The sequence below is a fragment of the Colossoma macropomum genome, unplaced genomic scaffold (genome assembly GCF_904425465.1).
Source record: "Colossoma macropomum unplaced genomic scaffold, Colossoma_macropomum, whole genome shotgun sequence".
NCBI classification, from domain to species: Eukaryota; Metazoa; Chordata; class Actinopteri; order Characiformes; family Serrasalmidae; genus Colossoma; species Colossoma macropomum.
The window spans coordinates 33,487,678-33,512,568 of NW_023494792.1; the positions used below are offsets into that span (position 1 = coordinate 33,487,678).

A 24,891-nucleotide genomic window follows, 5' to 3' on the forward strand; every position below is an offset into this window, starting at 1 on the left:
GCTTTGGCTGGAGTGAATGAATGAGCCAGAATAAAAGAAACAGAGAGGAGGTTGATGAATAGGGAGGTGCTGATGTGGGAATTGTGAGCCGATGCCAATATTTAACATTTTTCATGTGCATATCTTCCATTGCCAATATGTAAACATGGATAAAATGGAGAAATCAGGACTAATCCTACCTGGATTAGCATCACAGAGGAATGTAACGTTCTGTAGGGTTGCAAATGTACGGAGCCCTGCTGGTGACATCCTGTATAAATAAAAATAACGCTGAATTATCGCGTGGGAACGAGATAACTAAGTCATGGCTATGACTTGGTAAGGCCTGGGAACGAGATCATGACTTAAGATGTGGTCAAGGCTTAATTATCTCAATCCCATGCCTTACTAAGCCATGGCCACACATTAGGATCTCGTTCCCATGTCAAGGCCACGACTTAATTATCTAATTCCCACACCTTACTATATCTTAGCCATGCAATATTTTTTTTTATACAGGATGTCACCAGCAGGGCTCCGTACAAATGCATTAAAATGAGTAAAATGCAGATTTTTTAGCAGTCCATCATCACCTAAACATCCTGCTCTTCCAGTATGTAGTATATAATATATACATCTTTAAAACTGTGTTTGAAATACTGGCCTAATCTAAACATCAGCCCTTAATACAGAGACTGGAATTCCCCAGAGGCGGGGCAAGATGAGGCCAAGTCGACAAGGCATGTTTAAAAAAAGCACTGAAACGGGTGGAAGGTATTCATGTAATCTGACGAAAGTAAGCTGTTACTAAATCGGAAGGTGTGTTGTAGTTTAATCGCAATAGTGTGCAAATGTGACTCCAGTGCAAATCTCGTAGGGTCCAGACTCATAACGGTATTGCTGCGTGACCGTGCCAGGTGGATTACAGCATCACATCAGAAAAGCATCAGACACGATACACTGCTGTGCAAATGAACAGGCCTACATTTGTCATTAATCACCATGTGCCTTTTCAGTGAATGACAGTGGTGTCCTAATACAAGTTAGCTTCATCCATGCAGACCATTACTGTTTTTTACTTTAGCATACGAGTTTTTGTGGAGAAAAGGCATCACTGGATCTAATCAAGGTTTAGTTAAATGAAATAAGTCAGACTGAAGTGTTTTGGAAAAAGCAGTATTACTGAAATGTTCAATTTGGACGTAAGCAAAAGCTGAAGCTTTTGAAAACTGCCAGAGGTCGTGTGACTGCTGTAACAGAAAAACAGTATTTAATTGGTTTTTGACTTAAAGTTAATAACTTGTTTTGGTATTTCATTTCAATGAAAGCAGGTTTAAAGTTCCATAATTCTTTATGAAGCAGTTTAATGACTTTCTGACATCCCATTAGGCGTGGGTGATATGAGCTCAAATGTAAATTACCGTATTTTCTGCTGTTTTTAAAACCACTTTAAGGCGAATAAATTATGCAAAGTTCCTTCTTAGCTTTAGTTTGACCCTGAAAGCTTTTCTAAATTGTGTGAATGTAACACACAGTTTACATTTTTGGGTCTAGTTTTTAGTTGTTGTCTCCTACAGTTTCTCCTCCTGTGCATTTTTTTTCTCTCCTCACTCATCTTCAGTTCAATATTGCACTCACTGGGTCTCGTAAAATGATATTTTGGCACTAACAAAGGCAGCTCGCTATTCCACATTTGCTAAATATCACTCTTCCCCACCTGTTGGATGGTGTTTTACACAATTACACTGTCATAGTTATTACATAACAGCCTGATCCCAAATTTTAGAACTGATCGCAGTTATTTCCCACAATTGATTTTCACAATCATGTGTCACAAAAACAGAAAAAGAAGTGGGTCCATTTTCGTCAAAGCAGAAAATGCATTTACTGCGTTTTCAGCAGTGGTGACAGGCTAGACTCCACTCCACCCCACTGTGAAAAATAAATAAATAAATAGTTTTGACTTGGTGCTATAACTCCTTTAGGGGGCAGCAGTGAGTAATAAGTGTTTGGTTGAGGTCAAACTTCAAGCTGTTTCTGTCCTCAGTTCAGAACTACTAAGGATCAGCAGCTAAGAAACAAGATAACTAAGCTATTGTACTTTAATAGTTCTGCACATTGAACGATAATAGTTCAATCAAATTGTTAAGGGTTATTATATAACAATAATAATAACAGTATATGTTATGATGATTAATCGTAAAAATGTCATCCAGTAGTGCCACTCACCACTCAGCAGTTCAGTTACCCCTTCTTGTCCTAAATGTTCTTTTTTTGAGTTTATATAAATTATATGAGTTATTGAAGCTTATATTCAGATAGTCTTGGTGACGGGGCTGTGGTTCAGTGTTTTTGGACTTATCAAGGTATCCACATTATGGAAAAAATTATATAAATAAAATGGGACAACATCATACTGATATTCTCTTCTAAATGGCTGTATCTTCTGTTCCTACAGTCTATTCTAGTAATCTTGTATTTTTAGCAAAAGTTTTTGCACTCTGGCCAAATTATATATTCTCTTGATATTTTAAGTGAAAAGAAGTAAACACAGGCTTGTACAACAACACAGTGATCCAAACCATACCTCAAAAAATACAGTCTGGAGCTTTTACAGTGGCCATGATAGATCCTTGACATTACTGACAATCTATGGGTAGATCTTAAACATGCTGTAATTCTGCAACAATGGCAGAATTAGAATGTGTTCTTTTTTTTAAGGATAACGGGTGGGAATTCCTTAAACAAGAACAGAAAGAGTCCTAGCTGATTTAAAAAAAAGATTTTGATAGCAAAAGCCAAAGGGGTGTTACTAAGTACTGACTTAGTAGGGTGTCCAAACTTTTGCAAATGTCACCATTACTGTTGTATTTCTTCTATTTTTAATTTTTAGGGTAATCAAACAAAGTAACTGCGCATTAACTTCAAAAGTCAAGCAAATGTGCCAGGGGTGTCCAATCTTTTGCATGCAGCTGTACGTATCTGAGAGTCATACTACCCCACACAACACATTTACATCTGCAGTCATCAGCTGACGAGTAGCAAAGCTAAAACAAGCCTGACCGGACAGCCACTTTAGCTTTGAGCCTGCATGTGATGAACATATGCAGGCAACAGAGACGATGTAATACATCAAAACGACCTTTCGCATTAGCGCTACAGCTCATTTACTGCCTGTAACGTGTGCGTGCTGTCCTGACAGATATTGAAATAGATTTTTGTGCTGTCCGACATTATATTCTTCATGAGTGAATGGACGTGCGGCCAGCATGATGATGGATTCTGCAGCGCAGATGCCTTTTTGTGTGTGTTTGTGTTGCGTGGCTTATGAAATAAAATGCAGCCAAATGGTCACACAAAGCTACATCAGCTCAAAAGACTGGCAATCAATTTCTTTTACCAAATGGAATGTTACGGTGAATAATGAGCAGCATAATTCATGTTTCCAGTGATGAAAGTAGTGTTTTTTTAATAAGAGGGAAATAATAGCCTTTCAATTCTGGTTCTCCTGCCAGTCTTTCTCCCCATGGTTCCAACCACAGTGCTGAGATCAAAAGCTTTCTTTTCCAAGATCATTGTCACTTTGCTTGTCTATTAATTATTTATTTAGCTAATATAAAATGTTAAAGCTAATAAAAATGGAGCTGTAGTACAGTAAGAAAATCTTCCCGCATGAATGCTGTCTGAGAGCATAATGACCAAGAGATCCCATTTATATGGTTAATGTGGATCCAAAGGTGTATGATTAGCTTATTCCTCTCCAGATATTAATGTAAATGTCCTAATTCCATCCATCATCTAAACCGCTTATCCTTCTGGGTCGCGGTGGGGTGCTGGAGCCTATCCCAGCTGTCATTGGGCGGAAGGCAGGATACACCCTGGACAGGTCGCCAGTCCATCGCAGATGTCCTAATTCCACAAAAAAAAAAAAATCAAATTAACATAATTTTCCTCTGACTACAAATGTAGTCAGTCAACATGTTTGGTGTCTGAGATTTGCTTCTTTATGTTAGCAATGGAGCTATAAGGCTAGTGTAGCTAACAGGTAATAGAAGCATATATCTTACCAGTTAGCATTGCAGAAACTGTGTGCCTAAACACTCAAACAGCACTGAGTTTTCAGTAATCTCAAACAGACTCACTTATGTGGTTCCTGACACTATCTGACATACTGGCTAACTAAAACCCCCTTGCAAGCTAACGTTAGCGAACCTAACTTTACTTCAGGTTACCGAGCTAAAGAATCAACTAACGTTAGGTTAATGTTTAACACAGTTTATTTTAAGCTGAGGTAAAACTGAGTCCTGTTTCATGATTGTGAGTCTTTCTTACTGTTTACTGTTACCTCAAATGCTAACAAACATAGCTAACCTACCTCACTAGCATTAGCTGACTTGGCTTACCATGCTAAGGTTAACATTATGTAGTTTACACGATAACTTGAGGTTAAGAAAAAAAAACTTTTGCATGTTACCACGCTTGATACCACGGTTGCATGAGTTATCTTACCCTGCTAAATGTACGAAGCTAAGCTTGGTAAATGAACCTGAATTAAAATTAAGATACATTAGCTAGTGTTAAAGCTAACAGTTTGCAAGTTTACCCAAAGAGTTCTCAGGATATCTATTGATTTACAGCTCGGCCCATATAGGTCGCACCGAATCCGAGTGGATGCTGAGTCCCTGAGTATAAAATGGAGCTGGCCACCATGTTGGCTGGGTTGCCTCAAACAGCATCAAGTTTCTAGTAATCTTAAACAGACTTACTTAAGTGGTTTCTGACACTGTCTGATGTACTGTTATCTATAGAAATAGACAAAAGTATGTTACTTAGCTAAAAATGATAATAGCAGCCATGTTTGGTGTCTGAGGTTTTGCACTGGACCCACAAGGCTAATGTAGCTAACAAGTAACGGAGGCATATACTTCACCAGTTAGCATTGTGTAAACTGCGTGCCTAAATCATTAAACACTTGCCTCAAACCACATCAAGTGTTAAGCTAGTAAATCTAAGAAACAAATCAGAGTGCGACAGAATTATTGAAGTTTATTGGTCAGAGTTTATTAGACAAGATTTCCTGTGTCTCTGCCTTAATTAGTGTCTGATCCCTGATTTGGAACAATGAAAACTCACTCTTACATACTTCATTTCTTTGTGATTGCAGTGATGATTGTTTGCGTTCTCAATTTTTGCACAGTTTTTTTCTTAAATTTATGATAAATCATTAAGCTTTTCAGGCAAAAGCCATCAGTGACTTAACAAAATGACCAGTCAAAAGCCCTACATTACCTTTTTTCTGATGGCCATTTATCACCTATAGATCAAACCTCAGAGGTAAACAGTCATGGCAAAACGGGGAGAACAGAGCTGTGTTAGACCACAGATTAATTCTGGTTAGACACACAGCCTCTCTAGAAATGAGTAGAATTGTAATAAATATTACTTGTTGTATTGGTAAAAAAGCCTACACGATGTATCACAACATTGGGGTTGGAACCAGTTCACTGAATAGAGCAGGCATGTCAAACTGGTGACCTTCCGTGCCAAAGTGCTGTGGAGATCTGGATTTAACCTCATCTAACGCTCTGAATTCACTTCATGTATGCTTTGCTGATTAGCTGATGAGCTGAATCTGGTGTGTTTAATGAGGCAGTGTGCTGAAGTCTGCTGTATTTTGGCCTGCGAGGACTGGAGCCTGACACATGTGGAACAGAAGCTAAAAGGCATATTAATCTTTCATAGGCTACACCACTAATATAACAGTCCTCTTACTGCAGCATAAAAGCAAGTTCTAGTAAAAAAACCCCAAATTTCAAAATCAATAGTCACCCAAACCACGTTATGCAGGTGAGAATGTAGTTCCAATTTTAGCTTGAATGTGTAAATATGTTAGCATATATTTTTATTATATTTTTGCATGTATCATTGGAACTGGGTTGGGTGACTACAGACTTCCATTGTTATTAGCACCTTTAGCCCAACAGCTCCAGTTCTAAACTAAAGAAGCAAGATTTGGACACCAAACATGTCTCGGCTGATCAGCTGCGTTTGGTGTAACTGGAAAATCATGTAAGTTAAAATTCTCACCTAACTATTCTTTTAAACAAGTAGAGCAAATGCAGAATATTTGTTATGCTAAAAACAAACCTTCTGTTTTTCCAGATATCTTTTCGTTCCTCTTCTGTACTCAGTTATAGTAGAAACTGGGTCATAGATGTGTCTGGAAGACTGTATATATCACATTAGACAGTGTGGCATGTTGATTTGTAGCCTACCTCTTGCAAGTCTTGGAAATCAGAATGATAACATTTTTCAGTTAAAGGTGTTTTTGCTGCATTCTACTGCGTTCCACGCATACTGATGTTTTGTCTCTGCTTTTGTCCCACACCAACATGATCTGGATGGCCTGCTTCCTCTCTACATATCTCACTGGATTTCTCTATATAGTTGTCCTGGCATATTGCCTGTACAGACTGCAAAATAAACTTTAGGTTTTATGATGTATTTTTTTTTCCTGAGTTAACAGAAATATTTTAGAAGTGAATACCAGGGGATCAATGAAATTAATGTCTTCAAGGCTTGGGCCACAGCCTGTATTTCAGATTACTTACATAAGCCTCATAACTCCAGCGAAACATTGCTTTAAACGTGGACTGGAGGAGGTTTTTTAAAGCTGTTTTTAAATGGACAGCTTAAACTTCGCTAATAAATGTCAGTGTCTCTGATGTAATGATCCCAAGCCATTTGTTACGATCTCTTAATTCACTGTAAACATAGAAGTCCTGCCCTCAGCAGCTTTACTGAACGAGAACAATTGCCACCCCCATTGTGGCGGAAGAACAGGGGAAGCAGCTGTGCTGGGCTTTGCTTGTGGAATGGTGATTCTGCTCAGTCTTTCAATCATCTCAATTATCTCCCACTAATGTGAATTAAACTGCAATTCCATCAACTGCGTGTAAACCGGGTCATAACCTCTAACTGGTGCCTTGATTATTTTTATTATTGAATTAATCAGGAAGTACCTGACTAATATAAATTCATCTTGGATGTTGCCTGTCATCCACTATTATGGCCCCTTCACTGAGTTTCGGCAGTTTTAATTGTGTGGTGTTCGTGCAGTCTTGCTGCAGATAAACTGCTTGGGCTTAAAGAACAAATTGGCAGATAGATTGATTGACTTTGATTTAGTAGTTGGCAGTATAGCAGTTGAAATTTGTCCTCAGGTATGACTTTCGTCACAACCATTATACCGATATGCCACAAATAATTGCAGATAATATGACATACAAGCAGTTCAAACCATGCTAATGTTAGCCAGTTTGTTGTTTTAGGCACATTTCAAATAAAAATGCAGCTGTTCCTCAGTCACCTCCCACCGTCCAGTCTGTTGCATCTGAAGTAGTCCACTTTGTTTTTGAGGCAGTGAACATAAAGTAACAGCCGTTCTTTTAGAATTTAGCCTTGGCCTAAAATGGACTCATGGTTTCCTCTCAAACCATCCGAGCTACATGACTCAGCCAGCTGGTACTGAAGAAGGAATGACTAATATTTTCCAAATTCCAGCTGTGTCTGGCGATCACATGTACGAGCGTTCGTGATGCACGTATGAAACAAATGACTTTAGAAATTTGACAGAGCTGAAGTTGGCTTGTTATTCGTATGTCCCATACTGCCCTAAATGGTGCAGCAGTTTATTCAGGTGCTTGTACAGTTGTCAGAATGTAACTGCTGTTCCATTTAAGGTGGAAATAAAATTTGAGCCAAAGAAATACAAAAAGCTGGAGAATAAGAAGCCAACTTCAGCCTTATGGAAACAACAGCCTAGACGTGAAGCAACATTTGGCACCTTTTTTGCTGGGCTCGCAGAGATGGAAATCACTTTATGTGTTTGAAAGCACTATTTGGCACAGTAGAAATATTCCAGATTTACTTCAGTGGGAAAAAAAAAGTTTTTTATTAAAAGTGAAGGGTTGCGAACTTCATATTATTTAAATTTAGCCTTTCTGCTGGAATCTTTTAAACTACATCCAAAGGAACGTCTTCCTTCCAGATTTTCAATTTCAACAGTTCTGAATAAAACCAGATATTTTAATTATTATGTAAAACTGTCAGTGGTTCACAGAAGCAATCAAGCAAACAAGTTGCAAGTTAAAAGCTATAAAAAATATAAAAGCACTGTTACAATGTTTTATGCTGTTCTGTGTTCGAGAAATAAATGTACTCTTTTTCATTAAAAATGTTTAAACATTTATAAACTATGATTTTGCTCAAATGCTTCATTTCCTTGAGGACTTGTTCAGTAGCTCCCTCTAGCATTTGAGAAACCCTGAAGGCATTGCAGAGTGGTAATTCTCCTCTCTACAAGTTCTCTGGTGGACATATACGTTAATAGAAATATAAGATTCTACACTGCACTCTAAAATATAGAGTACGCAGTTTTTAAACATTCATAACTGTATTTGAATATTCGAAAATTGTGACTCGTCCCTACTACAAACTGCACGTCTAAATAATCACACACTTGCCTTAAACCGTGAACTCTTAAACAAGATGGTTCTTCAAGGGTTCTGTAGTAAAGAAAATGGTTCTAAATAGAATCATAAACACTCAAAGAATCCTTTGACTAAAGGGTTCTTTGCATGACAGAAAGGTTCTTAAGATTATTGGAGAATGTGTTGTACATAGAACCTTTCAAAAATAGTTCTACATAGCACCAAAAAGGGTTCTGCTAATGTTATGATGTGAAGCTTGTTACAACAGAAGAACCCTTTTTGGTGCTATATAGAACCCCTTTTAAAAAGGTTCTATGTAGAACCATCTACAGCACACTCTCTGTCAATGTGAAGAACCCTTTTACAATGTAAAGAACCCTTTAATTATGCAAAGGGTTCTTTGAATGTTCATGGTTCTATTTAGCACCATTTTCTTTACAAAAGACCCCATTGGAAAACAATCTTTTTCAATAAAAAGAGTTATTAATCAATCACAATCAGACTTGCTTACTTATATATTACATTTGCCTGTTCTTTTAATATTCCAGCACAAACATGTGTGCCTGTTCTGGTGCATATCTTCATCCTCCTGTTTTCGAGTGGCTGTTTGGCTCCCTCGGTTGCACTCAAGTTAGTGGAGAAGTCCTGCTCCAGTGAGCTCCTCACAGAAGGAACCGCTTTACTCCAAAAGTGATTGAGTATTAAAGGCGAAGAGAGACACGAGACGATTCACTAAAAGAGTTTTCCTTTATCCAAATTAAACTGGCCTCTGGGTAAAGATCAATTCCGGAGTTGATTGGGCCCATATTCAGAATGGATCGTGGGAGAAGCAGGCATTAGGAGCAGTAATATAGGCTGTGATGAGCGGTGAAGATGTTAGCATCTGGTTCAGAGTTAAGTGCTTCTCTCTCCTTGAGCGTCTTGGCAGCGAAGAGGCTGTAAGGCAGAGGGAGAGTGAAAGGCTTGGCTGTGTGAAAGGAATCGCGCTGCTCAAGTGAAACCCTTGTGAAGGAGAGCTGATGTAGTCCAGGGACTGAGAGCTTAATTAAACGCATTCTGTTTTGCATTTGTTTACTCTCCAACTGATCACTGGGGTGTGCAAAGAATGAACAGGTGCGCATTGAAGAGTTTTGATATTTTGACTTCGTTATTGTAGGAGTCACTCGTAGTGGCTGCTGATACTTTAAAGAGGTTGTTCATGGATATGATGGATATGATACAGAGGCTAGTTAGTTGAAGATGTTAGAGAACTACAGGGGAGCTATAGGGTTAATGTTGAAGCTCACTGGATGATATGAGCACCGATTGTACTTTGATTTCATTTCGTTTCCTCTGTTTGTGGCTGCAGTTAATGTTGTCTAGTGGTGCAGTAATTTGCCTGTCGTAGTATTATAGGATTTAATGCTGCCCGACTGTAGATCATTTAAATGGCTCTGTTTGTGGGCTCTGTGGTTGTGGGTTCAGGTTCAAACATAAACAAAAGGCAATTTATATCCTCGAGTGCTTTGATTCACTGCACTGATAGATGATACTGTACACATTAAATATGTCATCACTGTCTATAGTCGGCTAGATCATGCTGTGCACATAAGACAGTAAGCTAGAAATTTGTTAAGATAGGATCATGCAAAATGTCCACATATACACATTTATATACAACAATCAGACATAACATTATGACCACCTCCTTGTTTCTACACTCATTGCCCATTTTATCAGCTCCACTTACTACATAGGTGCACTTTGTAGTTCTACAATTACAGACTGTAGTCCATCTGTTTCTCTGCATACTTTGTTAGCCCCCTTTTCCCCTGTTCTTCAGTGGTCAGGACCCCCATGGACCCTCACAGAGCAGGTACTATTTGGGTGGTGGATCATTCTCAGCACTGCAGTGACACTGATGTAGTGGTGGTGTGTTAGTGTGTGTTGTGCTGGTACGAGTGGATCAGACACAGCAGTGCTCATAATGGTCATAATGTTATACCCCTCATTTTTAGGGGCTTAAAAGTAATCGGACAAACTAACAATCAGTAAAGACCAGGCATAGCATCACCAGAGAAGAAACCCTGCATCTGGTCATATCTAAAGATGCCAGACTTCAGGAAGACATTGACTACAGAGCATTTACAACCAAGTAATAAAAATGACAGTTTATGATTGTTAGAATAGCTTATTACTTTTGAGACCATAAAAATAGTGTGTGGGGAAGGTGGCTGGAGCTATGTATGAAAATTTGGATGTAAATACTGTCAAATTAAAGCTAAAAGTATTTTTAAAGTTCGAGCTTAGACTCATTATTTATTTCAGCCAGTTACAGCTAAGTTTGTCAATGTCTAACCATTTGTGGAACTGACTGTAGCTTTTTTGCTGCCTATACTCACAGTAAAGGTTCTGAGCAGGTATATTTCTCATTTATCAAGGTACAAACAATGTATATGTACCCTTAAAAGTGCAACAGTGGTTTTAAGGCCAAATTATGTACCTTAAATAAGTTTATCCAGGTGGAACATAGTTATACATTTTCATAACCTAATGGTTTTAAACAGAACAGCAAAATAAAAAGCCTGGAGACGAGACGGGGTGTGTGGAGTCAATACAACTTAGAAAATATAACTGCAGTGGATTGTGGTACAATTATGTTCCCTGACTAAAGATACTGAGACAGACTCTTAAGGGAACCACTCCAGTGACAAGTGGTACTTTTTATCTTTTTCTGAGAGTGTAAGAAGTTTACTTTCCCACTCACATTTAGGCAAAATTTCTCATGGCTGTCCCCAGACATAACCTCGTAAAAAAGTGAAATGTCTGTGAAGGACATTTTTAAAGTTTAAAAAACCAAGCCATATTCTGAAGTTTCTATACTATATTTAAAGTTTTTTCCCACAAAACCACACTACCAAAAAAATCAGGAAAGTATGTGATACTAATAAAAATGGAAAGCAAATATAACAAAAACATACTATTTGTGTTTTACCTTATAAACTTTGTTTGTTTTTTGTTTTTTTTTGCATGCATGCTCATTTTAAATTTTATAGTTTTAAAAGGAGTTCACCGTTTTACATCACATTTCTTTTTAACCACCCTTTATTATCACTTTTTGGACTGAAAATGGCAGAATATTTTTTTCAAACATCAGTCTTAAGCTGCACAACTGTATGGTGCCATTGTTGTTGTATTTTGCGTATCATAGTGTGCCATGCGTTTTCAGTAGGAGACTGGAGACAATTCTGGACTTCAGACAGGCCAGTCTAGCACTTGCAGTCAAGGAGACTTGACGTTAGGGGTGGGCAATGTGGCAATATTATATCATAATACTACATAAGACATTTTCCTGATACACAATATGCATCACAGTATTTAAAGCTTTTTAATGCTACAATGATTTCTATTCAGTGTTTTACAAACTGCTCTGCACTAAATCCAATTAAACAGGCCTAATTTTGCTCACTTTATAATAAAACATGTAGTTAGTCAGTGTTGACTGACGATATCTGCAGTATGTTCAGGAAGGGTATTGTGACATAATTTATCACTAAAATGGTAAAACATTATCATATTGCCCACCCCTACTAAACCTACATTTTTCCATAAATAATCCGTAAGGTTGACTCGTCAGGCCACAATACACATTTCCACTGTGCCTTAGTCCTTTTCATATGTGCTCAAGCCCAGAGAGGTCGGCGGCGATTCTGGGCGTTGTTGACAAATGGCTTCAGTTTACCCTTTACGCACAGATTTCTCCAGATTCCCTGGGTCTTTGGATTGTATTATGCACTGGATAGGATGGCATACCTAAAATCCTTGTTGGAGAACGTTATTTTTAAACAGTTTGATTTTTCGCTAATTATTTTGGCAAAGTGCCAAGCCTCAACACATCCTTGCTCATAAAAGACTAGACCTTTCCTAAACCTTTTGCAACTAGTCTTAAATGGCCCCTTTCACAACTTTTTTGGGATGTGTTGCAGGCATAATTTCAGAATGAGCTTCTATTTATAAAAAATAAAAAATCAGGTCCTTGTACTGTTTTCCTTTAAGATGAAATGGAAGTATAAATCCATTTTTTTCTGTTGCATTTCACACTGTCCTAGCTTATTTGGAATTGGCATTTGCACAATTGAACCATGAACCCTTTAAAAACCTTTATCTTCAAGAGTGTATCTTTGTCAGCCAGTTCTGGTTTGTTAGATGTGGTGTGTATCTGAACTTTGCAGGTAGTTATACGTCTGAGAAGAGGTTTGTTGACCACTTATCTACCTATAAATTGAAGCATTTTACTGGACTCTATTCAGACAGTTTGTGCGGTTATTGCTTGTTTTATAGTGTCTGTCCTGTGCTCTGTAACAGTGACTCATACTGGCAGAGAAGTGGCTGTGATGAGGTACCAACCTGTGGTTTGATTGTGGCATCTGTTGCGTTTCATTAAAAAGCTCTTAAGGGCAGAAGGCATTCACAGTGACGGCGGGGTTCTGTCCCCAGACTGCTGCTTGAGTCCCGCCTCTAACCGTGTCTTCTGTGAGTTAATAACCCAAACCAAATATCCTGCTCAGGGGTGGCTACCTGTTGGGCTGGTGTCAATGTGTAATATCATATTCAGCAAAGGCAGCCAAGTCAATAGAGAGCAGTTTCCACATGGGTGAGCTTGGAGGGTCTGATGTGCCGCATATCTACCTGAAGTGCTTGCTGTTAGTGTGGCTTCTGGAAGTGGACAAACCTTTACTGTTAAGGTGTGATTTAATACTTTGAACTGCAGGCTTATTAATCACTTACTAAATCCTAAGACTTGTTGTTCACTAACTATTTTAAGCTATTAGGTACGATGGAAACCTTATGTTTGCAGTTTGGGATTTATTAATTTTTCTTTTTCTGCTTCCAGGAAGGCCATAGACACCTTCCCGGGCCGAAGAATGACCCTGCAGCGAGAGAAAGGTCGCAGGCAGGCTGTCCGCGGACCGGCGTTCATGTTCAACGCACGCGGGAGCAGCCTGACGGCCGAGGAGGAACGCTTTCTGGATGCTGCAGAGTACGGCAACATTCCGGTGGTGCGCAAGATGCTGGAGGAGTCGCACACACTCAATGTGAATTGTGTGGACTATATGGGCCAGAACGGCCTGCAGCTCGCAGTGGGGAACGAGCACCTGGAGGTGACTGAGCTGCTCCTGCGGCGAGAAAACCTGGCGCGAGTGGGCGACGCCCTTCTTCTGGCCATCTCCAAGGGCTACATACGCATCGTAGAGGCCCTGCTGGGCCACCCGTCGCTGGCCGGTGGAGAGCGCCTCACCCGCAGCCCCTGTGAGCTGCAGGACGACGACTTCTACTCGTACGACGAGGACGGAACGCGCTTCTCGCCCGACATCACACCTATCATCCTTGCCGCCCACTGCCAGAAATACGAGGTGGTGCACATGCTGCTGATGAAGGGTGCGCGCATCGAGCGGCCGCACGACTACTTCTGCAAGTGCGCCGACTGCACGGAGAAACAGAGGAAAGACTCCTTCAGCCACTCCCGCTCCAGGATCAACGCTTACCGCGGCCTGGCCAGCCCCGCTTACCTCTCGCTCTCTAGTGAAGACCCCGTGCTCACCGCCCTGGAGCTCAGCAATGAACTGGCCAAGCTAGCCAACATTGAGAAGGAGTTTAAGGTAGGATGGTTACCTCACAATATTTTATCAATAGCTTTAATAGTTTGGTGAAAAATCAAACGTTCATAATTTCCTCTTCATCTTTGGCCAAGACATGCTGCACTGGAGCTTCGAGACTGATATAGGCTAGAAGGTAATAGAGGCTTAATACAAAAACGTGTATGTGGTTTCTGTCACTGTATGGAGTACAGGTTAGCTATAAAAATGATCCAAAGTCTGACAAAATTCAGACTTCAGTATGACTACTACTGCTGTTTTTAGCCATGTTCTTAGCTACACGTTTTTAGGCCTTTTTTATGGATATTGTACAGTGTTAGAAACCACACTTGCAAGTTTATTTAAGAGTACTTAACAAGAAAACTCTGCTATGTTTGAGACAAGCAGTTTGCACAGAGGTATTAAGTTAGATATAAGGCTCCAATACTTGATACCATTAGCCTTGAGGCTCCAGTGCAGATCTATCTGTCTGTCTATCTATCTATCTATCTATCTGTCTGTCTGTCTGTCTGTCTGTCTGTCTATCTGCAATTGCAGCATGTTTTTCACATTGTCTTTACTTAAAGGCATAACATTGTGGTGTTCATACTCATACATGAAAATACAGCGTGGCTTTGAGGAATTTTGAGAATTCCTGTCTTATGTGAAATGCCTACTGTAGATTCATTGCCATTGCTAAAGATAGCAGATTGTCTAGAGACACCCATAAATCAACTTTCATATAAATCAAGAGCTCCCAGTGAGAAATTGATGAACTAGGACAATGTGGTGTGGGTTTTCTAATGTAGAGCATGATAGGAGAGACTCTTTCCTCTTACCTGTAGCTGCAGCTCACGACTAACACTAACACTACAAATACAGCATCCTCACACATTCTTCTTTTACATATCTCTTTACTGTTCATAAACCTTGAATTTAATTCATAATTCATTTATATATGTTCATTTAACCCCTGCTCATCATTGTGTTTGTGTTTTTGTGTTGTTTTTGGTGGGTCCTTGCTGGCGACAGGATAAAAAGAGGCATAAAAAAGACACCATGCAGCACAATTGCATCTCTCTGGTAAATATGTTTAACTACTTAACATAATTCACTTAACACAGTGTATTTCAGCATGATATTGAGCTGAACAGTAGTGAGGAAGAAGGTACATTGCCATGTTTTAAAGTTTACTCAAAGGAATTATTCCCAAGTGCAGCTAAATATCACTGTAGACACAGAAAGAATGTGTTTAGAGGGGAAATAAGGCAGTAGATCAATATTCTGAACTGTAGGAGGGCATGAAATGGACAAAATGACATATTATAAATAGTGATGCATCAAAATGAAACAGACAATAAATAAAAACAGCTTTTATTAAATAAATTGACTAAAATTATTACAGTACATATGCCACAGTATGTGCCACGGAATTCAGTGCCCTCAATCTGAGGGAACGGTTGGACATTCAAAGTAATAAATTCCATTTTTTTGAGTTATACTTTTACGACTGTGTTTTAGGGCCACTGTTAAAAAAAATAGTAATAAACTAGGAAACTGTGATTATTCAGTATAAAGAACCAGACGGACTCGGAGGAAGCTGTCTGTTTTGTTGAAGGAGAACTCAAGCAGTGTTTGCCTACAAGCCTGTCGGTGGTTACATCTCTGTGCCAGTTGAAGAGGGTGTGTAGTTTCACCGAAGACAAAGAGAATGATAAAATGATCAATCCTGAAGGAGCGGAACTTCAGCGCGCTCGGCATCTTCATCCTCACCGGTACAGCAACTGAGGCCCTAACGTGTTATGGCAGCCCCTACCATTAGCCCATGTTATCCTCCAAATATCGCAAGTTTTTCTTGTAACTTTACGACTTTATTCTCAAAATGTTAGGATTTTATTCCAAAAAATGCAACTTTGTTCTTGAAATATTACGACTATTATTTTATCTTTTAACAGTGGCCCTGAAGCCCCGTTGTATACTTTGCGTATTTGGCCGTGTAGTTTTTGCTTATTTTTTGTCATTTCAAAGCTGATGATACAGATGACATTAGTGCACTTGCAGGGACTTTCCTTTCTGGTGCTGTTGTTGTGCTGTGGAGAAGTTTTTGCACGCTGTAAAAATGAGATTATAAATTGCTTGTCTAGTGTCCCTCATAGAAACCTTGAGTAGTTCCACATGACTGACATCTTCACTGTTAATCTGCTGCTGTTCAGTCTGCACTGCCCAGCACAGGAGAGGGAAGGAAATAAAAGGGTTTTTTAATCACTATTTTTTTTCATTTTCATTACCATTTAAAATGATTTTTACAGCCCTAGATTTTGACACTTTGCAGATCTGTTTCATTTTTGTTTTCGTTTTGTTTTGTTTTTTTGTCAGAATATGTAGTTTTCGACATTTTGGTGCAGCACTAACTGTATTGCTACATTTTGTAATTGTAATTTGCCTTTTAGTATATTCAAAACACATCAATGAACCTTTTTGATGTTACACAGTTAAAGATCAGCGTAATTATTTTTTTAACACAAATGACATCTGTGATACTTCAGGATTCTTACAGCACACAACAAAACATTCCGTTATTGGTTACAGGCTCATTTGCATATTGCACACATTTATTATTGTTATTATTAGTTTTGCAAGATCCTGTATTGCGGTAATGATTAATTAACATTATATAGTGCAGTCGTAACACCATGTTTGCTCATTCTCAGCCTGCCAGGTGTGGACGTCTAATAATGCTGAGCATACCGAGATTAGGACAGTAGAACAAGCAGGAAGTGCTTTAATAATTCACCTTGTAAGCTCTGCTCAGCTCTTGTCTGGACAGAAACAAGGGCAGTTACATTTCTGTTCAAAGATCATTCTCTTTGTTCTTACTTTACAATGCAACATGCAGGTTCTCACATAAATATTCAGCCGGGACCCATATGGATACAGCATATTGCAGTAAAGGCGCTGATTTAGAACGAGCACTGACTGCTCCATGCAGTCTTATTCAGTAGATGAATAGCAAAGTGTCTCCTGATGGGTGCGTGCAGATGAATCCTGGAAGCATATAAAGTGTTCTTTGGTTAGTGAGTCTTTGTTTGCTTTTTCTAAGTCAGCATTTTGTTGCTGTAATATCAAAACCTTAAAGCTCCATTTATTTTATTGTTATTTTTTTTTACACCATTTGAAAACACCAGCTGCTCTTCTTATTGCTTGAACATTTCACAGTGAATGGATCAATAGAAATGGTCCAGATTAACTTAAAATCTTGGCACATCAACATACATTACATTGAATTCATGTTCTTTTGCTTGTCTTACAAAATTACTGTTTGTGATTTTTTTTGTGTGTGTTTGTTATGGCAGCAGCAATAGACAAAGTTCATCAGTTATTTTCCTGGGATACACTGAAACACCATTGCTACCCCACACTGTCGATACTCTAGAGGTATCTTCTGACAAATGGACAGTGATGTTGGTTTTCTCATGCTGTTGTTGATCAGAGAAGGTGATATGACCCTTGCTGAGAGCAATAAAGTTCAGCTCATCATGTGCTCAGTGACAGCGCATCCTGGAAGATTACTCTGGTATCTGATCAGGTCTGGAAGAAGAATTTACCTGCATGCACCTTTATTGGATTTAGAAACAGTTGTGAAGGCTATGAAGGCTATGTAAGAAAAGGTTGATCACATTTATTTACATTTACATTTACAACATCTTATCCAGAGTGACTACAAATAGTTTACATCCTAAATTAACTTTGAACTAATATACTGTGCAAGAATCATTTCAATAAAGGCTGTATTAAATATATTTGAATGCTTCACAAAGAAGCTTCACTCAACGTTTGAAGACAGCGAGGGACTCTGGAAGTTTATTCCACCAGGTGCCAGCGCCGAGACATCCTCGTGCTTGTCTTTCATGTGTCTTGAAGGATGGCATTTCAAACCGAGCCATACTTGAAGCTTGCAACGCACAAGGTACAGATCAAGTTTTGACCATTGTCATCAGGTGGAGAGTAGCACATCCGCTTTGTAGTCAAGCATCAGGGTTTAAATCTGATTAAGCCAGGAAATGGGATGCAACAGTGGAGTGAACTTGGGAAGATTTAAGACAAGCTGCGATACAGTTGCTGCCTGATGACCCGCATAGGAAAAACAGCCTATACAGAGTTGCAGTAATCAAGCCTTGAGATGAACAAGTACCTGCCTCCCTAGAGAGAAAGGGTCAAACTCTTCAGATGTTGTAGAGGAAAAACCTGCATGACGGAGGCAGAGAACAGCAACTGGTCATCCAGAATTACTCCAAGGCTACGTTCTTGCTGGGATTCAGTTTCAGGTGGTGGGCTGTCATCTATAAAGAGATGTCAGCTAGACATGATGAGATGCGACTGGAAACCTCAAGATCAGAAGATATCATTAGCATAGCAGTGGTAGGAGAAGCCGTGAGAGAGTATTGCATCTCCAGGAGAACAAGTGTAAAGAGGAAAATAGAAGAGGACCCAGCACTGAGCCTTGTGGGACACCGATGAAATGTCTGTATGCAGCGGAAGTGGATCCTCTCCATGTAACCTGATAAAAACACCCTTTCAGAAAGTACTTCAGCCACTTTCATGTAGAGTCAATGACTTCAATAATTCAACAAGTCAGCAAAGTGGAAATATTGTTTGAAAGATGTGGGGAAAATGTTACTTTAACACAGTAGCTGAATTCAGGCAGTGTGGAGTTCCTTTAGTCTCCTAAAAAATCTTTAAAAAGATAGTTCTTTAAAGAACTATTTTAAAGAAAATACAAAAAAAGATACTTATACTGAACAAATGTTATAAGAAGCGTTTAGCACTCACCGAAACAGTCCATGACTTCTGCTGAATGGCTTGTCCCTGATTGGCGCTGTACTACTGTAAGCATGAATAACATCAGATTCATATAATTCTTGCCATTCATCTTCATTATGCAAATTATTTCCATTAATCTTTATGGCGTATTGTGCTTGTAGTGCTGAACTGTTTGCTGTAGGTCATTGATCCACTTAGTATATCAAGGCCATTACACTTTGTTTTTCTTTTTGAAAAAAAAAGGGGGCTACATGAATAAACAAAGTTTTTTTTTTTTGTTCCTCACTAACTGAAGCTTTTCTTTTTTGAATGTGTAGTAGGATCACAGGGTTGGAGTTCTGTGGAAGATGTTTATTCTATTCTAGAATAGTTTCATAGTTTCTTTCCAAATTGCCAAGAGGTTAATTAAGGGGGTACATATCTTAAAGGGAAACAAAAAATCCATTGACACAAATTTCCTCTTACACCAGTTGCACTTGATCAGGCAAGACATGTTTGGTGTCTAAGGTCCACTACTAAAAAATTATGACCATTGTATTATCTTTTAAAGTTTAATGTCGTTTCGGTGTATTATGGTCCTTTTCTTTGTAACAAGCATAAAAAAATCGCTAGTAGTTTGCTGATGTCTCGGTAGCTACCTAAATTTCCTGTTCCACCTTAAATGGAGCAACAGTTACGTTCTGACCCCCCCAAACCCCAAATTCGAACAAGATGCTAGCAAATAGCTGACTTCAGCTTCATATCACTGAATAATTAAGGGTGGACGATAATAAATAATTGTCGTGTCCCCCTCTTTGAAGGCATATGATGCTCTAAATGTAACGAAAGCCCAGCAGTGAGGAGCTGAACTTTACCCTCCTCTGCTATCACTGCAGACTGGCAAGGTCGCCTACAGAGCAGCGCTAGTAGCCTGTTAATGAAGTGATGTTTTTTGTTTTTTATTTTTTATTTTTTTCATTGTTGTACCATTTTGTAGGGTAAGATTTTAACCACTGCCCCTTGGAACCGAGTCAATGTGACACTCGAAAACAAGGGGTAGGGGTAAAAATAAGAAATGGGATTGGGCCTAAATTTTGCTTCTTTAGTTTAGCGCTGGAGTTACAAGGCTAACAAACACTAGAAGTCAGTAGTCACCCAAATCTTTCCTATAAATATATAAAAATTCTCTTAACCCTCTCAAACCACATCCTGGTGTTCATTGAGGTCACACAGACTTGATGTGGTTTAGAGCACAGTTTGACGTAGAACAGTGGTGTTGAAATTCAGCTCCTCTTCACATGCACACCAGGCATATGGATGCTACAGGTTACATTCACAGTTTCTGTTATTTCTGTTTATAGGAAACTGATAATCTGATTTTTTTTAACTCAATATGTTTGAAAATTGAAACAGCAGAATTTGCAAATCTAATCTAGCATCCAAATGCTGCAGGGGGGGTTCAGAATTTGGCAGGACGCCCTGTGGTCTAAAGTGGCTGTCTGCAGCGTTCAGCTATACGGTGGTTTTGTTCATTTTAAGTCATACTGTGTTCCCCAACCATGTCAAGAAGTCCTTAAAGGTGCAACTTCTAAGATTTAGTGGTAGCTAGCAGTGATGCTGCAGATTGCAACCAAGTGAATACCTCTCCCTCACCCCTCCCTTTCCAAGCATGTGGTAGAACATCCAGTGGCCGTCATGTTTTCGTTTCTTTTTTTTTTTAATTTTTACCCGATTTTTCTCCCCAATTCAGTCGTCTCCAATTTCACCCGCTAGTTAGGACTCCCCCAATCACACGATGCTATCAACGCTAGGAGGGTGAAGGCTAACACAGGCTTCCTCCGAGACCTGTGAAGCCAGCCACCGCTTCTTTTCGAACTGCCGCTCACGCAACGTCATTGGACAGCTGAACGCGCTCGGAGGAAAGCGCCAACCGCCAGATCTGTTACGTCAGCTAACAGACGCCTGTGCTGACTAGCATCGCGCTGAGTGATGGGGGGAGAAGGAGGGGCCATCCTACCCACCCAGAGAGAGCGAGGCCAATTGTGCTCTCTTGGACTCCCGGCTACGGATGGCTGTAGCATCACCAGGGATCGAACTCGCGATCTCCTGATGACAGGGCCAACGCTTAGACGGTTGCACCACTCGGGAGCCATGTTTTCGTTTCTTTGACGACGAGGATTCAGCCTCCCTTGCTTTTTCTTGTGCTAAATAATAATAAATATGATCCTCTATTTGTAAAAATTTGGGTCCTCACACTTCTCACAACAGAAAATGGCTAACCAGCACCAACAGCAATCACTGATTCTTCCTCTTTCTACATCTTCCGGTACTGTTGCACCACCAAATTCAAGCTGCTGCTTCAACATAAAAACGTGAAAGGCAGTCTCTAGAGCTGGTGTTTGGTTTGTCTGTTTTGGGCTGCTGTAGAAACATGGCAGTGAAACATGGTGGCCTCTATATGTAGATATGAAGGGCTCGTTCTAAGCTAACAAAAACACAACGATTCGTAGTCATAACTGATTATACACTAATGAAAACATGGTTTTGTATACTGTGTTCCATTTCTGCTAATAGATTCCCCTAAATCTTACACACTGCCCCTTTAATGAACACCTAGATGTGGTTTGAGAGAAGGGTAACACTATGGTAACACTATGAATGTCATGTTTTTAAATATCTATAAACACATTCGTAACATGTTATAATGCCTTCATAAGGCATTATAAACATGCATATAAATTTTATTTAACATGAGTTATACTGAATTACACTGAATTATAGCTATGTTTATTATACATTTTGAATTGTTAACATAATGCATTCTAAATAGTGTTAATAGCATGTTATATTGTCAGTGCCAAAGAAGTCAGTCCCAGCGTAAAGTAACGACAAATACACAAAGTTTATTTACGTCATGGGATTTCCAATATTTTATTTCTCACCGCTGGTGCTGTTAGGGCTGCATCTTCGGGACTAAAGTCCTGAATAAACAGGTTGTCCAGCCTAGAATTATTGCTACAATGTGCTTTTCTAAACCAGCACTCTCACTTTAAATATTACATCACAGCAAACCAAGTACCCATCAGACCACCCCAACATGTTTTGGCAAAGGAAAAATTGTGTAAATTAGGTTTTTTGCCAAACCAATTTTTTAACGTCTGTAATCAGATACAGCCCTCCAGTGTAATTGAGACCATGAATAGGATAGATTTCTATTCCAAACTGAAAGGAATGTTCCATTATTTTTCAGCCTAATCTTTATCTGACATGTCAGTTAGCACAGACAATAGTTTTTGGACTTAAAGGACCCGTTGACTCAAAAACTAAGCAACTGACACTACTGCTCACTGGCTCCTATTATAAGTGTGTTTTGAGTCAACAGTTCGTCTGTTCTTTTTTAAACACTGGTAAACATACTGAATATGATTGTCTATGAAAATCATCTATATGCTACAGATGTTGCAAATTAAATCAGATATAGATTAAGTGAATTAGGCCCTAAATGTTCCTCCATAAAATCATTGGTTTTCTTGTTGTAATCTTTATTTTCTCAGCCTTGTGTTCCGTGCAAGAACATTTGGATGCCTACGCTGAAAAGAGAACCTGAAATTGTGTGTTTAATCCCAGCCAAGTTTCTGTGAATGTTTTTGTTACAGAGAAAATGATCTTCTGAATATTGCTAATAGAAAATGTGGTAATGTTAAACTGTAATTTCAGCTCTCTATGCTTACGCACACAGATTTGTTCTGTGGTGTTTCCCCGGGACGGATAAGACATTTAATTAGAGCTCCCCCACTCCTCTCCGCAGATAGCGTTATCTCACTCTCTCACTGTATAATTACTGTTTAACCGGTCGTTTGGACTGACTCAGGCTGTTTTTGATGAGGTAAGAATGCGCTTCCCCACCACTCATTTCAAAAGCCTTCAAAGGAGAACCGCTCTCGAGGACTCGTTTTTTTCGTGTAATGTTTAATTGAATTTGTAAGTGCGGGCGTTCAGTCCTGGAGGAGAGCAGGTTCCGACAGGCTCTGGAGGACAGGAACAGAGAGACTGCTCAGTCAGTGCTAACAGGGACTGTCAATCACAGGAGGGAGTGCAGGGTTTCCTCTGGGTCTTCTGCTACTTCTGCTTTACTTTGTTGTGAAGACTGGGCCCTGAGCCAGCTGATTCAGACCCTGAGTAACCCCTCATTACCATCTCCCAACAAATAGTGTCCTTTAATAACCACACTGTTTTCACTGGATACAGAACACTGTTTACTCTGAGAGCCTACTGTTACTGTTACTTAGTACTGTCTATCTCTCTCTCTCTCTCTCTCTCTCTCTCTCTCTCTCTCTCTCTCTCTCTCTCTCTCCAGAATGACTACAGGAAGTTGTCTATGCAGTGTAAGGATTTTGTGGTGGGCGTGTTGGACCTGTGTAGGGACACAGAGGAGGTGGAGGCCATTCTGAATGGAGATATATCGGCCGAGCTGGAGGAAGGCCAGCATCACCGCACGCTGCTCAGCAGAGTCAAGCTGGCCATCAAATATGAAGTCAAGAAGGCGAGTATCTGAAGTCTCTTTAATAACCCCACTGTGTTGCTCTCAGCTCAGCATCCTCTGCTATACATCATGTGCTTTTCTCAGCTGTATATAGTTTTATACACAGCTACTGTGCACTTCTTAAGACTAACAGTATGCATTACAGGTCACTATACAGTACAAACACATAAGACACAGTCATGGTCAGTCAGAGAGAGAGAGCACAGTCAAATTATTGTGTTGGTGTACAGGGCCTGAATTTCAGTGCAGGGAATTCTGATGGCAGAATGGTGAACAGGCTGTGTGCTGGGTGACTGCTGTCTGACCGGATCTTTATGATCTTCCTCAGGCATCAGGACTGATAGATGTCCTATAAGGCTGGTAGTTTGTTGCCTATGATGCATTCTGCCAGCCTCACCACTCCCTTAAGGGCCTTGCGGTCGCAGGCGGTGCAGCTGTCATCCCAGACAGTGATGCAGCCCGTGAGGATGCTCTCTGTGGTGCATCTGTAGAAGTTGGTGAAGATGTGAGGAGGCAGCCCAAACTTCCTAAGCCTATGCTATTTTACCAGCCGATGTTACAAAACGTCAACTTTAAGGCGCCACTCAGATGGAGTTTCTAATACTGCAGCCTTGAAAAGAAAGTGTGAGGCAGATTCGGCGAAGAATGTGATGGCTAAAGCTATTGAAGGTGCGCAGTTGCAGTGTGATGAGGAAACAAAGGGGTTCTCAAAAATGGCTACTTTATTGCAGAAAACGAATTGGCCAATTCAAAATTTGGTCATCTGGTTAAAGTCATGAAAGAGTGCCCTTCTTTTAAAAAGCTTTCAAAAAGAATGGGACAAGGTGAGACCTGTAGTTAAGCTCACAATTAGTAATCCCCCCGATGTTAAACATTTAAGGGGGAATTTTGAAAAATGTATTTCAGGCCCTGGTGTAGAAGAAGAAGCCACAAGAAACAGTACTTTGAATGAGTGCTCTTTTATTTACATACAGCAGGGAGACCTGCCGCTCAGCACTGACGGATACAGTAGGGAAGCAGGCAAGTCACCAGCAGCCGTACAACTTTAGTCCATGGTAGAAAAGCAGACCCACCTAATGTCCCCACAGCCCAGCACACACAACATTGCTACACGTCTTAAACGTCACTAACTTATTTACAGGAATAAAGTCTCTCACCGCTGCCATCGTGGTACGCGTGGTACTCAGTGCTCAGCGCTCCGCATGGCCACGCCTCCCACATGTCCACGGCTACATCCACAGATTTTCTACAATAAGATTAAATAATGAACTGATTAATACACAGTTAAGTTAGTAAAGTTATTAAATTACACTGCTTGGCAGAATGTTTTTATTGTAATTGGTATTGTTAAATTATTTGCTGAACATAAGCTGTTTCACAAAAGCAGTAATCCATTTGAGGCTGTGTGTTAGTGATTTTATTCCGCTTTGCACTGTGCCTTAACCGTGAGAAAATCACTGTA

General features: G+C 39.7%; 1 protein-coding gene across 1 annotated transcript in view; it reads left to right on the forward strand.

The window, feature by feature from the left end:
* The window catches only part of trpc3 (transient receptor potential cation channel, subfamily C, member 3), a 71,099-nt gene that overhangs the window by 684 nt on the left and 45,524 nt on the right, over positions 1-24,891 (forward strand). The window contains exons 2-4 of the mRNA XM_036576927.1: positions 13,345-14,110; positions 15,119-15,169; positions 23,244-23,429. Of these exons, the coding sequence (XP_036432820.1) occupies positions 13,345-14,110; positions 15,119-15,169; positions 23,244-23,429 (1,003 nt within the window). The remainder of the gene's footprint in view (positions 1-13,344; positions 14,111-15,118; positions 15,170-23,243; positions 23,430-24,891) is intronic.